The sequence below is a fragment of the Desmodus rotundus genome, chromosome 1 (assembly GCF_022682495.2).
Source record: "Desmodus rotundus isolate HL8 chromosome 1, HLdesRot8A.1, whole genome shotgun sequence".
In the NCBI taxonomy this organism is placed as follows: domain Eukaryota; kingdom Metazoa; phylum Chordata; class Mammalia; order Chiroptera; family Phyllostomidae; genus Desmodus; species Desmodus rotundus.
The window spans coordinates 207556335-207575083 of NC_071387.1; the positions used below are offsets into that span (position 1 = coordinate 207556335).

Here is an 18749-nt window from a genome sequence, read left to right on the forward strand (position 1 = left end):
TTTAACTGCTCTGCTGTATGCCTGTGATAGAAAATAAGTCCGAGTGTCAACTGTAAAAGGGGAGCCCTCGTGCGCTGCTGGTGGGGCTGCAGACTGATGCGGCCACTGTGGAAAGCAGTATGGAAGCACCTCAAAAAATTAAAAATGCAACTGCCAGTGATTCCACTGCTGGGAATTTATCCGAAGAAACTCAAACCGTTAATTCGAAAGAATATAGGCGCCCCTGTGTTCATTGCTGTGTTACTTACATTCGACAAGATTTGAAAAAGAAAAATGCAAAGAAGAGCAGTCAGCAGTATCACAGGCTGTGGACTAGAGATTTTACAGCAGGCAAAGCTCCCGAGTTCATCAGCGCGGAGCCTGTGGGCAGCCGTCGTCAGTACTGGTCAGGAGAGTAGTAGGGTGGGGGGCGATCACAGTGGATCGTGGGAAAGATGAGAAGTAGTCCAGTGCAGACAAATCTCTCTTCTTGTTGAGTTTCTTTTCCATTACCATCTATCCCCCTTGTGCCCACCCCCGCAATCACCGCACTGTTGTCCATGGCCATAGAGTCCTTTTTCTTTTGTGCAATCCCCCACCACCTCCCCTCCCCTCCCCCAGAGCTGTCATCTGCTCTCCATCTGTGAGTCTGTCTCTGTTTTGCTTGGTAGTTCAGTTCATTAGATCCCACATAGGAGTAAAATCATATGGTATTTGTCTTTCTCTGACTGGCTTAGTTCCCTTAGCGTAATGTTCTCCAGGTCCATCCACGCTGTCACAAAGGGTAAAATTTTCTTCTTTTTTACAGCCGAGTAGTGTTCCGTTGTAAAAATGTCCCATCGTTGTTTTATCCACTCATCTGCTGATGGACACTCGAGCTGATTCCGTATCTGGGCCATTGTAAATAATGCTGCAATGAATGTAGGGCACTCAGTCAAAGGCCAACCCTAAATTGAACGGAGTGGAAATGGTAGTATGCGGGCTGGGTATCAATAAGGCCAAGCACAGCTTTGTCAACTTTGTGTCCAAAGTATAGAGGACACGGTAGGTATGTCGACTGCACCAAAAGTGCCACAGGGCCAGAACCAGCATACATGCATATTAGGAAATTGGGAAACCATCAGAAACCAAGACAGTTCTAAGACCGTCCATTCTGCCCACTTCTCTCAAAGGACGATGGTCTTTGTGTCTGTTTCGTCCTCTTTCTGTCACTCACTTCTGTTTCCCATAATCTAAGTCCTAGAGGCGCTAGCCAGACTGGCTGGGTCAAACAGCATCCTCTGCCTTGGGCAGGTTGCCCACCCCTGCCCCAGCCTGGGCTCCGCATTAGGGGTGGCTTACTTTACCCTCAGTCCAATGGGTAGCCAGGGTTTCTGCGAAAACCAGCATGAAGAATTTTCTTGTCCAACAGAATACATCTTTATGTATTTCGTCACAAAGCACCCGCTTAGATTTGGCCAATTCTCACGCATTTCACTTTGCACATTCTCTAGTTCTTGGCAGGGAGTTTCCTGCTTGATCTTCTGAGACAATATTTGTAATGGGGCTGTGCACCACATGCGCCATTCTTTTCCTCACAGCAGTGTTTCCCCTTCTGGAGTCTTCTATATTGGGGGGTGGGGGGCAGTGCACACTTGTGGGTGAGAATTAGCAGTGTTGACAGGCCGCTCTGGGTCAGTGGTTAGGGGTTTAAACTTGATGCAAACGCTCGTCCCTCGGGTTTCCAGCAGCGGCTTAGGTCAGGAGGAGGCCCTCGTGTCCCTAGGCTGTGCTGTTTTGGGAGCGTTTGCGCGCGATGGGGAGAAGCCTTGGCACACGTGCATCTTTGAGGCTGTGCTTACACCCTGGTTGTCTGTTGTGAAGTGCTCACCGCTTCTCCGACGCTCCGGTCGGGACGCCGTTTTTGTGAAGTAAAGTGGGTGCATCGCCCACTCTACTCCGAATATTATCATGGAAGTTCAAACATTTATTCTTGGGAAACTTTTATTGTTCCAGTAGGCTTATTTGAGAAATGAATTACCATCTAAAATATAATTATTTCTTTCTAAAGGGCTTAGTAATTGCTGTCCTCCTTCGATTCATCTTCCCTTCTGTTACTGAGCTAAACTTAGCACACTTGCATTCTTATGTGAAGGACCAGCATAAATAAGAATACGTTATCATCAGACCAAATGGAACACGCAGTGAAAAGAAAAAAACGCACCACCGATTACAACAGAATGATAATTAGAAGGCCGGCGTGGCAGAGGCGCGGTGGCAGAGGGTGCAGTGGTTGCCTGGAGTGTCATTGATCAGAAATAAGTCAAGGTCGAAGCAGGCAGGGCCGAGGGCAGACTAAAGAAAGTGTGGCTGAAGCGGGTGTGTTCTTTCACGGCTGCCTCCTGTCACAACTGCGGGAACTGTCTGCCTGGCACGTCCTGCAGCTCTGGTGTTGCTCTGTGGGGAGAAAAGGGTAAAGAGGGACACGGGGGCCAATCAGGGACCAGCAGAGAATCACCAGGGGTTTAGTAGTGCAGGCTTTTCCGTGTTTCGGGATGCAAACGCATTATCAAACACCACCGAGAGATGGCTGTCTTTTGCTATTGGTTCTTTCAGGCTGTGCTTTAGGTATCAAGTAGCATTTCTAAGCTGCTGGAAATGCTTTTTGATTTTTTTTTTTTGAGTGTTTCAATGTTTCTAATGCTGTATGTTTCTCCTTCATGCTTCAGCTATGAAGATGGCCAAGTGGGAGATGCGAACATTAACACACAGGAAGGAGGCATTCAGAGAGAGATCCTCCGGGTGATCGGTAACCAAACCGCTACCGGTTGAAGGACCGTCCTGTAGTTAGCGTGACTTGAAAGCCTTCCTCGGGTTCAAAGCTGGCTTTTGAACTGAAGAAGATGATGAAATAATTTATTGTTATTCTAAACAAAATTAACCCTTTGAATACTGATTTTTTTCTTAGTATTTCTAAGTATCTCATTAAATACCTAAGATGGTATACGATTTATCAATTGTAGGGTTATGGAATCTAGTAATAAAATTACAGCAGCACTCAAACTGAAGTTTGAGTCACTCACACAATAAACAGATTGAAAAACCAGTTTTGTGCTGATATTTTTATATTAAACTCTAATTGGAAATCTGGTGTTACATAGCGACACTTTAGGTTACCAAAATAGGACTGAGAATGTTTTCTAATGATGTCTGAATCTATGAGATACTTTGCAGTGAGTAAAATGTTTGCACATTCTGATGTGCTCTGTACTTAGCGGTATGAGCCTTCAAATATTTTGAGGAGGGATGTTTCCTATTCTCCTGTTACTTTTTCTTATACAAAAACAATTAGTCTTAGATGCAATGCTTTGCCCAAAAGTTTGTATTATACATAACGGTAGATTCATGCATCAAAACGTGTGGTCATGCACATATGTGTATATGCACATGTGTGTTTTGACAACAGATGGCGCAGCTCCGCTATTCTGTTCTCATTCGGTGAAAAGAAATAATATTCAGTAAGCAGAAATCTGGACCTAAGCCAAGATGTAAGCCAAATTTACCGTTACCGCTCATTCACTGAAAATATTTGCAAACAATTTTTCTAATTGTTTAAAGAATGTTTTGTTCAGGAAAATTCAACTCTTTAATAATGTTATCTAAAAGTCATAATTTGGGAAAATAGATGCCCCTGGCGGACTCAGTCCATAGTCAGGTGATCACATGTTTCATGGGAAAGCCTCAGGACTTACGTAAACAGCATGCATTTTTATTTCCTACAGTGGAACATTTTTTAAATTTATTTAGAGCACACCAGCATTTTTATATTTTTTCATCTAATACCTCTGCTTATTTTTTTTCATATTGAGAAAGAAGCCAAACTTTGAAAATTTCTTTTATATTAAAAGAACACAAAATAAGTTTATAGAGAACAAGGACACCAGCGCTTTCATCCTCCTTTCAGGGGTCACGTGCTCACCACCGTCTTTCCGTTGCTTTGTCTCGGTCATTACAAGTTTTAACTGACAGTTTACTTTTTCCACGTGACGTCTTTGGGATAGGGCCATTCACGAGAGCAGTTTAGTGATCCTGCCTGCCACTCCAGTCAAACCCTGAATCAAGGCACATAATCTGATTTTCATTTACGTAGAAAGAAAAAAATGTAGTGTAGTCTGCAAGTACGATGTTGGAACTTCTGTGTTCATTTCCTTTGGCATATAAACGATGAGAAAAAAGGTCATACACGTTATTAAGGGTTGCTAATTAGGAAGCCTTTACTAATCGGTTTGTTTTCTGAGATTTTAAATAATCGATTTGTGCGAAAAGGGACTTGAAGTCGTTGGGATATTAACTGTTGTGGTGCAGTCCGCTTAAAATGTTGATCTGTTTCGACTTGTACCTTCGAACCCAAAATGAGACTGAAGTCTGATGTTGGCATTGGGGGGCCAAGCGACAGTATCTTATAGTGTCCTGTCGGGCAAGAGGACTACTGGCTTAACCCAAGTCCCTCTGACTGTGGTTTAAAAACATTTTTAAGCAACAAAATTATTTTTTCAAACTAATTTTATGGGACATTGTATATGTGACATAAATATGAAGATGTAAGGGCAGGATTTGGAAAGTGAGGTCCTAGAACCCCACCTGTTTGGCTGTGGGACCACTGAGGCTCCTCCACAAACTCCCCAGTGCCTGCAGGGGTGACTTTAAAACCACCGACCTGATCCATGGAGGGTTTACTAAGCAGAGATCTGGCAGGAGTGTGGTGTTCAAATCCTAGCAGCAAGGGGACCTCCTGTGACTCAGGAGACTACAGAGCGGGGAGAGGAAACACTGGCATGATAGAAACTTCTGCCAATCTAGGAATGAAAGTAGATTCACCTCTCAGAGCAAGGAATGTAGTTGATAGTTTTAATGCTTAATAATACTATATAGACAATAGACACCTTTTATGATAAAATAAGTTGTCTTCTAATGATAATTAATGGGATGCTGTTGCAATGTAGAATGGCAAATTTTAAATTTGTTTTGAAAAATATCAGATGCTTTGTAAGCAAATACTCTTACAAGTGGAGCCAGACTGTTCACTGAAGCTTTGATACGGGCACGCTATAGTATCAGTATATAGGTAAGCTGATGCTGACCTCTGTTTCTGAGGAATCTGATTGTCATAAGCATCATCAGTAAATGAATAGCTTGCTTCCAAAGTCCAAGCAGGTCCTTAAAAGGTAGAAGTTTCAACATTATCAACATGCCTTGATTCAGTCACCACATTAAGATATTACCTATTGACTTATTTGCTGATTCCAAATATGTGATACTCTTTTGTATTTATATAATTATTTGAAGTCTGTTCATTGCTGCTTTGTAATAGTTATATTAATTGTGTAGCCATTACTAGTTAATATTAACCCATTGAGCAAAGGCAATCATTTTCATTCTTGCAGGAGGGGAAGAAGAACCTTACTTTATTAGTTGTACTTTTTCTGGCATTATTGGTTTTGTGAACTTTTCACGATGAATAATTTGTCCTCATTATTGTCCACTGTATTAAAAAAAAAGATCGAACAGTCAAAAAGAGGAAAAAAGTAATACTATACTTATATTAAGTATTAAGGTACTTTAGCGGTGCCTTAGATTGCATTACATTGAAATGATTTTTATTTTTGTTGCTCAGCAAATATCAGTCAAATGTTGGATTTGAGGGTAGTTTGTAAATTTAAAATTTGAATATCAGTATAAAATTTAAATATAAGATTTAAATATAAGCCCTTAAACTTACTGTCAAATACTATGCCATACAAGAAACCAACCCAAACTGAGGTTAATGCCCTGAATATTTCTCATTGAGAAATTTACGTGTTTAGAAGAAATCCTCAGTTATCCTCCCCTTTGCTAAAAGAAAGGAAACCTTTAAATACGCAGGTCTGTAAATCTCCATTGTTATTGAAAGGATCTTAGCCGTACTTGGTCATAATAACCACAACTCGATTAGGGTATGGGGTTTCGGAAAGTTGTAAGTATACATTCATCACCCTTGTCAGAGTCTGAACGTCTTTATCAGGTAGTAAGTTCCTACGTCTGGCAGGCCACTCACCCTGGACCATCTGCTGTCTCAGTGGGTGGATTTCATGGTGGCCCTTGAAGCACATTTTAATAATATGTTATTCTATTGTCTTGATGAATTCTTCATTATAACACTACCTCAAGACAAGCGATAAACTGTTAAGGTAAATAGGGTTTCCAGTATAAGAAAGAAGTGGAGTTTGACCAAGGAGAAGTTTTACAAGAAGTCACCAAATAATTCAGCAGCCGAGACTGTGCCAGGACACAGGTATTTGTTACCTCTTGTCAATGCGTGATTGGGTATGTCAGTCACTGGTGCTGAGTGACGTCGTTAACGCCCAATGAGCTATGTGAGGGGATTCCAAGTTGCAAAATTTTAAAATGATTAGTTCCCTTTAAATTGGTTTTCTCCATGGGCCAGTTTTCTCCCCTTCACCTAAAGCTGCAAACAGTGGCCCACCCTGAACGGTTAAAAGATCAAACACCCAATTCTCGTGCCAGAATGGCAAACTGAATATTCAAGTATTTTGGCATTGAGTGCCTGCTAAATTTTTGTCAGATTATATATAAATTTGATGTATATTATTATCCAGTTAATTTTTCTTGGGGATTTTGTGTACGCTATGATATATTAGGATAAGTTTTTGTAGGTCAAAAGAATTTCAAGTAGTTTTTAGACAAAACATACCCATGAGTGTGAATAAGCTGTGTTGAAGAATAGATTACATTACACATTTGCCAGCAAGTCAGTAAAAAATAGTGCTTATTTACAAAGTCAACATAATTTAACATTCTAAAAATAATTTCTTCAGTCTGCCCAATACTTAATGTATCATTTGAGATTTTAAAATATGCAGCCACTCCTTTATGTAAACATCAAGATACGCCTATGTTTCTTTAACTATATAGTCTTTACAATCAATTTTTTGACTTCTGTGCACAAAATAGTATTGCAACCTGCTATTTAGCCTTTGGTGCCTTAGAGTTATTATAAATATTTAACAATATGTACATAATGTAAATACTGCCGAGAGATCACTAAGGCCAAATATTTTCTCTATTCACTTTTTATTGCACTTGCTTTCTATTGCTACTTAAGCCTCTTTTATCCAGCTTTGTAATAGTTCTAACACTGTAGCCAATGTAAATGTTTACTTTCAATAAATCTGAATTTGTTCAACAAGTACGGTATATGTGGGCACTACTTTGAAAACTCGGTTAGGCTTAGCTGTTCCTCATGGGGAATCTTGCTTCTGGGGATTAGATACTGGAAGTTCTCAACAAACTCTAAAAGTGATGTTGCCCTTTTCGTTCATAAGATACTTTTAAAATAAGAGGGACTAAAAGGAAAAAAAAAAAACACCTCTTTTTGCCAGTATTCCCCAAATAGTTGCGATAGATTTAACTGATTGTGTGAGTACCACTTCAATTTCAAATTATGTCAAGAAATACAGGATTGAAAAGACTTGTACATTTTATATGTATGCTCTATTTATAACGCCTTGGCATAATATCAAACGGAGTGTTTCAAATGGACCGTCCTGAATTTTCTAAGCACTTTGGACTTGATTAGTTATTAGAAAATGATTTTAAAGTACCGCTTTTTATAAAACACATCTCATTAACTGAATAAGACATTAGTCCATAAATAAATGCGGTTCTCTAAACACAATAGTAAATGTTTATGAGGAGCTAAGTTTACATTCTCGTGATAAATAATTTTGTACTTACGTTACATTTACAGCTGAGAAATCAGAAATAACAAGCTCCTGTTGATTTCAGTTAGTTCAGAAATACTTGTTATGAGTCTGGTCAGTTTAAGGAATAGAGAGGATGAGATTCTGTCCTGGCCTTAAGCCGCTTTCCATCCATTTGGGAAAACAAACCCCTCTGGAAATAACCCATGAATAACACAAGGCCAACGATGCTGAGTGGAAAAGACCAAAAATGCAGGCCAGGCTGAGGGATGGGACCGACTGTCCCTCCCAGCCGAGGGGGACGTAACGCCGGGGAAAGCAGGCTTACAGATGCGAGGATGTGGGTGAGCCTCCACAAACTGCTGTGCACTTGTGCACTGGTCACACTGCAACGTCAGAGGCACTTTGAGTTGTCACATTTGTGCCAGGGAGTCGTGTATTACTGATGGCTTTTGACAACGCTTTTCAGAATTTTTGCAACGAAGTCACAATGATTTGCTTGTTCATCTGCTTTTGCTTTGTACGTAATGCATATATTCGGAAGCGCTTAAATATGTTTTGAATGTTTAGTTTTTGATTTCCTCAACCAAATTTTTTAATGCTTTTGGACTTGGTCCAGTGACTTGGGGAGCTGTTGTTCCCTGTGATGGGTGTACATTCCTCCTAGGGATGAGCTGGCAGGGTGTGGTTTCACCCCCTCTGGTAACCGAAAGCTACAGAGGCTTCGTTTTTGCTTTGCTTTGGAAAGCTGACATTGAGAATCCCTGAGAATGTGTCGAGTGTTCATTTGGCTCCTATATATCTGTGTCCCAATTCCAGGTCCCTCTTGGAAATTATTTCAAATAGCAGTGACCTGTAACTTCATCTAAAAGAATGAAAATTTCAAAGATGCTGAACCCATGGTTAAAAAAATCATGCTCTCTTGAATTTCAGATGAGAGAAATTTTTGATGAGACAGGATTTGCTTTTCGTAGCACTTTCTAATTTAGAAAAAGTACTTTCATGTAGATTGTCTCATTTCCTATACAAAATAACTCTGTGAAATGTGTTAGCAGGTGCCTTCGTCTCTTAGAGGTGAGAAGTTGAGCAGCTTGTCAAAGGGATCACCAGGCTCCAAACCTAGGGTCGGGGTGTCTGAGTCTCGTCTCCTGTGTAATAAGCCACGTTTATTACCGCTGAAATCCCAGCTTGGGAACTCACATAGCAAATACAAGCATTATTGGGGGCTAGTGGGAAGAGAGAGGTCTGACAGCTTTGCAGAGCTCCGCCAGGGGATTGCCACTGCACAGGCTGGGCGTGAATTCATTTTAGAGAGCCTGGGAGGGAAGTCTGCACGCGATAACCGGCCAGGGAGAAGTGCCGTCAGCCTGTGGATGAGCGACAGCAGGACGGCAGCGTGGGGGAAGCGCGCTGGCAGCTGTATTCAGAAGGGTTTCTGAGCAAGGCGGAATGCAAGACATGTCAGAAATCGGTTTTTGTCATTCTGACAAAGGTGCAAAGGATGGGACAAGGAACTGGGGGAAAATAACGGAAGAGACAGGATTTAGAAAGAAGCAGTAACTGGGGAAACCGGAGACCCAGTTTGTAAGATAGGGATAACTGAATACATTGAGAATAATTTCCTTCTGGACTTTGTGTTAGAGATCAGTCCAAATTCTTCTATGCAGGAAAGACAGGACTCACTGAGGACAGTGGCCAGGCAGCTTACTCTCTCAGCGCATGCTCAGCTATGTGAAGGGGAAGTGTAGAGGGCAGATACTGTTGGCCACAAGGGGGCGCTTGCAGACACCTCACACCCTCCCCCTATAAAACCAGATCCCTCAACACTGATCTGTGAGAAAACTGTCACAGTAGTTTAGCAAGTCTGTTTCCATGTAATACTGTTTCCCAGACCTGTCAAAGTGTGTGTGTGTGTGTGTGTGTGTACAATGCAGTGTGTTAGGAACCACCCTGCCTGGCTTCAGAAGCTGTAACCCCCAAAGCTAAGGCTGAGTAAGGGGACCTTGGGACCCTAAGCCACTAAAGGGACAGTTTATCTTCCTGGTAGGGGCCCCACCTTTGCCCCCTTTTACTTCACTCTGCTTGGCCCCAGGTAGATGACTAGTTAGCCAATGACATGTAAGATTCCTCAAGGGAGGGATGACCTAAGACAGGCACAGTCACGAAGGGGCCCACTTGGGGAGCTATAGAAAAAGGGGGTGATGGACCCTCGCCCCTCGGCTTTGACATCTCCTGAGTCCTCATTCTGTCTGCGAGAAGTCTCGGCTGCCTTACTTGTCTTGCCGGACTTAAGCCTGAAACAATGCCGGAGAGCAGTGCAGCCCTGGCAGGAATGGGCGGTTCCCCAAGGCCATCAGGCCTAAGAAAGAATGCATAAAACCCTGTGAAACCTGCTTCGCTAAGAATGTCCTCAATTTTCTGACAAGGGTCCAAGCATGAAATGAGTTTGTTTCCGCAAGTTTTATGGCCCTTTAGCTATCTGACCCTGACTCAGAATAAGCCCTCATAGTTCTTTGAATGTTATCTATTGTTTGATCCTTACTGCCTGACAATGATGAATGAAGACCTTCCTTGAGGTAATGCTCCCAGAAAAGCAATAAGCCTGTCCAGCCAGGGGTCGGGCGCTCTCTCACTCAGAGAGTGGCCATGCCATCCCTTTTTCTCCGTAGGACTTCTGCAGTCCGTGTGAATTCGTTCATCGCGTCCACAACACCGCAGACACTGCTGGTTGGAGTCTGCATCAGCAGTGCAGTCGGGGACACAGGCCCACTGCCCAGGACGGTGGCCTCTTTCTCTCGGCACTGCTTGGGGGACACTCCACCGTCGATGACTCCAACTCCCACTGCAGCCCGATGACCCCTAAGCCTACAGCTCTTGTTCCTCTGAAATTGGAGCATCCAATTTATATGATCAAATATGCCGAGCAAACGCCTCTTCCTCAGTGTCCCGAGGACGCCTCAAATAAACTAAGCAGTGCCCTCAGCCCGCCCTTCTACTCTCCTCTTACTGGCCTCTCACTGATCCAGTGAAAGACCACACAAGCACCTGTACTCGAGCCAGGGGACCAGGCGTTCCCAGCACCTCCCCCCCCCCCCATCCTCACCAATCAGCGGCCAAGCCATTTCAATTCCTCTTTGTGTCTCAAGTACATTGCATTTTCCTGGTCTCTCCTGGGACTTGTTGACATGTATGTGGGTTATATCGGTGTCCTCCAGCGTCCCTTCCCGACGGAATTCGGTGCCCTCTACTCAGAACAGACATTCAGCACACGGGAGCACAGCCTTGGGATGGTTAAGATGCTGAAAGCGCTGTGTGCTAGTAGACACCGCCTTGAGTGCCGCGTGCTGAGATGCAGCAAGGAAAGGGTTGACCTGGCTCCCGAGACCCTCCTGTTACTGTTGGCCTCTGCTAAGTAGGCTACTGGGGATGTTTACTATCACCCTGGCTCAGCCCCCTCTCATCATGCGGAAGCTACATTGATCTTTCTAACATGCAAGTCTGATTTTGTAAACCCCTGACTTAAAATCCTTCCATGTCTTCCAATTTATCACTCAGTAAATACAGACTCCTGGCTGCTGCCTCCCTCTTTGCCCCCTGCAGCCTCATTCCACGCCCCCCCCCCCCCACTGTGGCCCTTCCCCTCGGCTGGGAGCCTCCTCACCTCCTCCCACTGGCTCCTTCTCTCTGTATGAGCCCCGCTCCCATCTGCAATTGTTACTCCTCTTGGACCACCATCAGTTTGCAGCCCGTGCACTCCCCCTGTACCAGATGGTTCTGAATCCCCAAGCATCTGACTGCAGCCCACCTGTGTCACTTAGCAGATGACGACGATGAGGCTGATGGATTCACCTGCTTTCCCCCATCCCCCCTCCTCCATGCCACCAGTACCAGTGGTTTCTAGGACCTGATACATGTTTGGCACTTGGCACAGAAACAAGTAAATTATAAATGCCTGATGAAGATGATCTTGAAATGAAGTGACGGTGAAGCCAAAAATCTTTAGAATGTTTTATTATTGGCATAAAACTTTCATAAATCTAAACTATCCAGAAGGTAGAATATAACAAGCCAAAGTCATCATGGTCATTGGCATCATCCTCATCCTCGTCATCACAGGCTACAGCTCCATCACCTGCAGGAATCCTTAGATGTAGGTATCATCCACCCTGTCACCCTTGAAGTATAAATTTTCACCTTCTCATTTTTCATCTTGACTTTGGATCAAGGAATACCTGGACTGGAAGGTCATTTTGAGGGCCCAGAATGCAACATAAAACTGGATACTTACCAATTTATAATTTAATGTCAGTAATTTGCATAACCAAAGGATCATTGCTTTGCTAAATAATTACCTTAAATAATGAGCTTCCTCAGCACATCTAAGAGTTCCTTTACAGGTCATTAACTACTTGACGTACATGGCAGATGATACTTTAAGCTATAGGACTGATATTCATCACCAATAAAAATAAATCAGAGATGGGACTAAGTACATCTATAATTGTAAGCCAACGGGGAAGTAAATTTCCTTCCAAAGGAACCGCATTCTTCTAACATGGTATAAATTGTAACGGACGTGAATTTTATTACACTAACTACTCTGTGACATCAACTGAATTTTTTCAGCTGTGTAGTTGGGAGCATTTCTATTCTTTATGTGTTTCTTGGTTAACTTCTGGGATACATATTTCTTAATAGTAGTAGGCTCGCAACATAGTCAATTTTCTAGTTCTAATGTACAGCGGCCCTGGAGCAGTATAGCTTTCTGCAGTTTATTATTTGGAATCTTTTTCCTTGAATTTCTGCCTACTGCAAATGTGCCCATAATTCAAGGCCAAGCTCATGTACCCTCAAGGACATGAATATGTTCTGGAGTGCCCAGCCATAAACGGTGTCCTTCTGCTCTGACTTCCTGCCGTTCCCTGTGGTTCTCCTGCAGCTCTGACTTGGGGGCACCATTTTTCTGGCGCTCTTTGGTGTAAAACACTGCATTCCCGAACATCGCGCTCTACTGCCACATCCATCGTCTCTCTTGGCTACTGTTATGTGCCGGGACACAACTTAATCTGTCCATCGTTTGATTTTGTAAAACCTCGTGATTCAATAGCATTTTCAACTTCTGTTAGCATGACTGAAGAAAGAGACAAAGAGTGAGTTCGACCACGTTGCACAGAAGGTGACCACTGTCTCCATCTCTCTCATACCTCCTCCACCTCTGCCACCAAACCAGGGGGACCTGGGGGACATGTAAGGGCAGAGGCACCATTTGGCTGCACAACAGTTTAGTGAGTAACAGATTCCCCACTCACGTCCCCTCCTCATTATGGGAGTTTCCTTACTTGTTGAGGGTGAAAGGGACGGGTCATACACTGGACACCTGGGTACAAGGCAGGGAGATATGAAGCTGCATGTGGACAGTGAGAAAGCATCTGAAAAATACATGATTTGCTTTTTAACATAAAGCAATTTAAAAAAATATGTAAGCAAACATCTGATTTCAGAAATACATGGTGGTCCAGCATAGGTTTACTGTCGTGAGTATGTGAAACACAGTTTATTCTTGTGTTATTATTTATTGATTACTGTATTGTTCTCCATACAAACAACCATAAACCTGTTGTCCAATCAGCACCTCTGTTCCAGCTCAGAAGACAATTCCGGCTTGCGTGAGTCTGAGAATGAGGGTCTGGAAGGGGGCACAGCATGCTTCCCACCAGAATAGCAGCACTCCAGTGCTCAGGGCTTCCTGACAGCCTTTGCTCTGCCCAAGCCACCCCCGTGGCCCCACCAGGGTGAAAAGCGCTCAGATTGCCCGCTCCATCCACTGCACCTTCAAGTCTCCTCCCAAAAGGTCTCTCTGCTCCTCGGGCTGCTGCTATATTTGCCCGCTCTAGCATTTTCACGTGTCCATCCAAACACACGTTTTTTCAGCCCATGGCATGTCCCAGTTTCGGTGACAGGAGGTCTCCAGAAGCTCAGGGCTCACCTTCAGGAAGCAGCGCTTGCCCTGGCAGAGTGTTCGGTCTCCAGGAGAGTCAGACAGAGGCAGTCCAGCCCAGGACACTGACAAGGTCCTGGCGCGTGTGGCAGGGTGCCTTTCAGGGAGCCTCAAAGGCCTTGTCAGGGGAGCCCCGGAAGGACCCCATGGATGGATTCTCATCGCTGTGGGGACCCCACGTGCTAGCAGAGCGTTCAGCCCCCTGGGAAGAAGTGAAACACTTTTCTGTCTTTATTTGTGTTTTACAGGATCACTTTACCTATCTTTTATTTTCAATCAAACCAGGGTCCCCATTCATCCCTGCATCCACCAGGCCGTGGACTCTGTTAAATCCGTCTTTCTTTATCCCGTCTACTAGATTCAGATGGTTCCACCACTCCCATGGCCAGACCTGCGGGCTTTACCTTCTTAAAAATTTCAAAGGAAACCTCGTCTTCTCTCTGAAGCTCGTCTCCGGGCACACTCTCTCTCTCTCCTGCCTTCTCAGAGCCGTTAACGTGGACGTTTCCTGTGGGTTCCGCCACAGTCAGCTCTAGAGCCCTCCCAAAGACTGGAAGCCCCACCAGACGTAAAAACAAACAAAAAACAAAAAAAAGTGTTTGTATTGCTTTTGTGATATCTTCTACCTCTCTGAATAAGTGAGCAGCAAATGTTTTTGAATGAATAAATTAAGAAATGCGGTTTGAAAAATTTGCAGGAAAAGCATTACATATGCTAGTATAACACTTCCTTAAGTGATTCCTGTCCTTTGCCTCCACAGTAGCGAACTATAAACTAAGGGGAAGTAGATCTAAACCATGGTTTGCAAATTCACTATAACAAAATGATAACTTTTGTGCAAACAGCAACTAGAAATCCCTCTAGGAAAAAAGAAGATAATTGAAATCCAACCTCTGTTTCCCATTTTGTCTTGAAAATACAGCTATCTTGATACCTTCCCCACAGCCCATCTCTCAGGGCACAGCCTGGCCGGGCCAGGTCAGTGTCCCTGTGGTTGTGGGCTATAGCAGTGAGGGGAAAAGGAGGGAGGCCCTTAAGACCCCATTTTCCCTTAGTGCTGTGCAGCCTCCCATCCCCATGGGCTCCTCTCCTCCTCCTCAGTTAGCATCCCCTCCTGTTTCAGCTTCAGTTAGGAAATGCCCAGGTCCCAGGGACAGAAATATCCTTAGACACAATAGATGAAGCTACTGTATTTTGCCATGTATAACGTGCACTTTTTTGCCCAAATTTTTTAGAGAAAAATAAGGATGTGCATTATACAAGGGTATAATGATTACATACCATTGGACATAATAATGGGTATACTAATCCCGTGTATAATATGCACAAAATATGGGCACACATTATACAGGCAAAATAGGGCACTTTGTTCCTTTGGGTGTCCACGTGATTACCTTCTTTCTGTGAAAAGAAGAAAAGGTTGGGGGAGGCTCCAATAAGCCCAAGTCCTCTTGCACAATGGGAGGAGCCTTCAGAACCCCTGGAGAGGTTACCAAGGGTTTTCCTTCCCTGGTGGGCTGCGAGCAGGCGGACACTAGGAGAGAAGTTAGGGGGCTGCCTGTTGTTCTGCATCCAACCCGTAGGGGGAAGGAGCCCAGGCCAAAAGCCACAGGGAAAGACCAGGCCTCTTGAGTAATCCAGGAGCCCATTGAGCCTGAGAAGAATACCAAGACAGATTTATTTCTCAGCCACTTATTTCTCACACTACTTTTTATAAATAATATTCAACATTTGTTTAAATGCTTACTAAATGCTCTATAGCTCTGCTGCTGTTGATTCAAGTCATCAAGCTACTCAGGTTGAAAAACACACATTTATTTGTCTGCTGTTTTCCACTATATTTATCTACAGAAATAAGCGTTTTCCTCAGCATGACGGCACCCCGCTTTACCTCCCCCACCCCTGAGAACTGTCCGCCAGGCCGTAGGTACAGACATTTTCAAAGGCATCGGTCTGGAAGGTGAGAAGGTAAAAGTTTGTCCAGTACTGGGTTGTGACATTGTTGACAAGCTGTCATCATCCTAGGACTCGCAGACAAAAGGCAAGCAACGGGAGCACAATTTGGGAATCAGGGTAACCACCGCTTCCCACGTAACCACCAGCGGAGAGATGAAAGGGAACGGACTGAAAGGCAGTGACCGAGACTGACATTCAATCAAAGTGGCCAAGGCGGGAAGTTCAATATTAAGTCCAGGCTACAAGATACCAGCTTCTCTTCACAACAGAACTATCTAGTGTGTTCAACTAGGCAAAGAAAACACGGAACTCATTCATTAGTCCTTGTTTTCTCAGGAAGTGCAGAGTGGGGTCCTGGGTGTGGAGTGTGCCCTGGATGCTCTGGTTAATTACACTGGTGTTTTGCTGGGATTCATCGACCCAACCTCATCGCCCACTGTCTCCCCTCCCGGCACCCTGGACTCAGCCCTTCATTTTTTTCTCACATCCCTTCCCCTCACCATGGGCCTGTTCACTCTCACGAGGCTCCCAACTTCCTCCCCTTATGCACAAGATTCCTTTCTTCTATCTTCCACGCACTCATCTCCAGGCCATCTCTACAGGCTCAGGCTAAGCTCCGTGCCCTCTTTCTGGACTGCTGTATATTCAAAGGTCCTTGGTTAGAATGTTTTTTGTCTCTAACATTTTGTAAAGACTCAGGGCAGGGAGGAAGTAGTTACACTTTGGATTTCTGCAAAGTTCAGCATATAGCAAGTCCTCAATAAACAACTGTTGGAGACAGAAACGGAATTCACCAGTTAATTGAGTGTTAAGAGAATGAGCAAGTTAGGGTTTGAAAAAGACTGGGTACGCAGCCAAGACAAATCCTGTAGAATTTCATCGAGTCGCTCTCATTTCTCTGCTCACACAGCACCTAGACATTCTTGTTATCTCACTAACATAACTAGTCATTGACATTTATGTGTCTGTGTCTTCTAAGGCTAAGGCCCTGGAGTTACGAATCTGTCTCATGGGCCTCCTGCAGAGCAGATTCTCCATACACCACACCGAACGAGCTAGTCACCCAGCGCAGAAATGGATAAATGAGTGACAACAGCCCGATCGCACTGGGGCCTCTGAGTATTCCCTACTTGGGGCTATGAGGGACTTCTGGCCTGTGTTGGAGCTACTCCTGAAGGCCCAGTGGAAACACAGACGTGGACCAGCGCAGATGGTGAGGGTCATGGGGCCTGGGGGAAGGAGGAGGCAGCGCTTCTGAGCAAGGGGAACCGCCTACAGGCCCGTGTGAGAGTGGAAATGCAGGTGTGCGAGCACGAGAAGAGCGTCGTTTCTGATCATTTTACTCCCTTTCGGTGCCTGGATCTGTGTCTTACTTTGGCCCCTCTCCACATACTCTGAGTTTCTCTTTCTCATGCGTCTTTGTTTCCCTTTTCTTCTCCACTCTCCCTGTTGATCTCCAGTTATCCCGAAACGCAAACCGAGCGCGAACAGAGGTAAGAAGGGCCGGAGACACCCTGGGGGCCGAGGCGCTGTATGTAGCACAGCCTTCCCTATTGGGTACATCGGGCCTGAAACCAGGGCACCTGCTCCAGCATGGAGTAAGCGCTTTGAGGCATTTCACGACATTTGGAGAGACCTCGGGGGGGAAAGTACCGGTAAGTGGCCGCTGCGCGGCAGGTTCTGTGCTGGGTGGGCACCGGGTGGAATCCCCGCTGAAGTCACTCAGCCTCGCCCTTCCACAGTGCGGGTCTGGGCAGCTCCTGTCGGTAAGAACGCGGTGATGATGACTTCTAACACTGCGTGCAAGGCACTGTTCTCACTCAACACTTGCAGTACCTTGCGGGGTGACACCTTTATTGTCCCCATTTTACACGTCAGGACACTGAGACAGAAAGGCAGAGGGACTGGGCCAGGTCGCCTGTTTGGTGGATGGCGGAGTGAACGCCCTCCCGTGTGGGCTCACATTCACAATCAGTGACTCTGGCCCCTTGCCCTCCGGCCGCACCGCTGCAAGGCCGGAATCCACACTCCCGACTGCTGGCTGAGCTGAGTTACTGTGCTCGTGCTGTGTATGAAAATTCGGTAGCCGTGCCCTCTGAACTCATTTTGGTGTTTATGACAGCCCAGAAAAAGACCTTGGCCTGCGAGAGGATCCTTACAGGAGTGAGAACAGCTGCTAATATAAATGCTGCTCACAACACTTAGAGAGTTTTGCCAGCAAGTTCAGCAGAAACCTGGAAAGGTCTGCTCCAGCAGGGCTGGAGATCGATCGGTCCCAGTGCCCTGTCCCTGCCGGGGGTGTGGGAGGTCAACCCAGCACCCCGCTCGCAGGATGCTGAATGTGTGACCTGCAAGACGGGCTGTGGGGACAGGCCACGTTCTGCGAGTGCAACAGAATAAAGCCCAGGAATTGTCGCAATACACATTGCCTGGAACTCAGTGACCTTGATAATCCTCAGGACTCTGAAGCCTTGCCAAGCTATTAGATGTATAAGGTTCAAAGCAAAACCCCACAGAAAATAGGACTCACATGGGGGAAGGGAGAGCCATGCCCTTTACTTGGCATTAAGAGACAGAGCTGCCATCCAAATATTTTCTCAGGAAGCCGTTTGTCTGAGTTGTGGAGGGAACACTGAAATCATAGATTAGTCATTCTGAATCATTTTAAACTCATCAATTAAGGTATTCAAGATGTGTATTGGCCGCCTATCACGTGTGATCACCCTGCTAGGAGTAGGAATACAGACATGAAACAGAATGAAATGCTCATACAGGGCCAGGGCAGGGAAATGTTAGGAATACAGACATGAAACAGAATGAAATGCTCATACACAGTGAGGGCAGGGAAATGTTAGGTCACTTGCTCACCCCTGTGCCGGTCCCCGGCATTTTTGCCCTCACATCTGTACTGTATTCCTGCACAGCTCTGCTGTGCCATGGGAGCTGAACCCTGGCTCTCCTCACGCTCCTGCCTTCAGGGGCTTCAATGGACTTGGCAGTGGGAAGCACCATTGGAGACCGGGGAGCCGAAGGGAGGAGACAGGCATTTCTCCCTCCTTTTGCTCCTGTGGGGGCTC

At 45.0% G+C, this 18749-nt stretch overlaps 1 protein-coding gene across 3 annotated transcripts in view; it reads left to right on the forward strand.

Annotated features, from left to right (window-relative positions):
• Window positions 1-18091, forward strand: part of PARP8 (poly(ADP-ribose) polymerase family member 8) — a 154936-nt gene extending 136845 nt beyond the window's left edge. For 2 of the 3 annotated variants that reach the window (XM_045204842.2, XM_024571933.3), the window contains exon 27: window positions 2688-3064. In XM_045204842.2, coding sequence (XP_045060777.2) covers window positions 2688-2790 — 103 coding nt within the window. In that variant the 3' untranslated portion in view covers window positions 2791-3064. Of the gene's footprint in view, window positions 1-2687; window positions 3065-16651 lie in introns of those variants that run through there. The other variant, XM_053914755.1, reaches the window with a different exon arrangement.
• The last annotated feature ends 658 nt before the right edge of the window (window positions 18092-18749 follow it).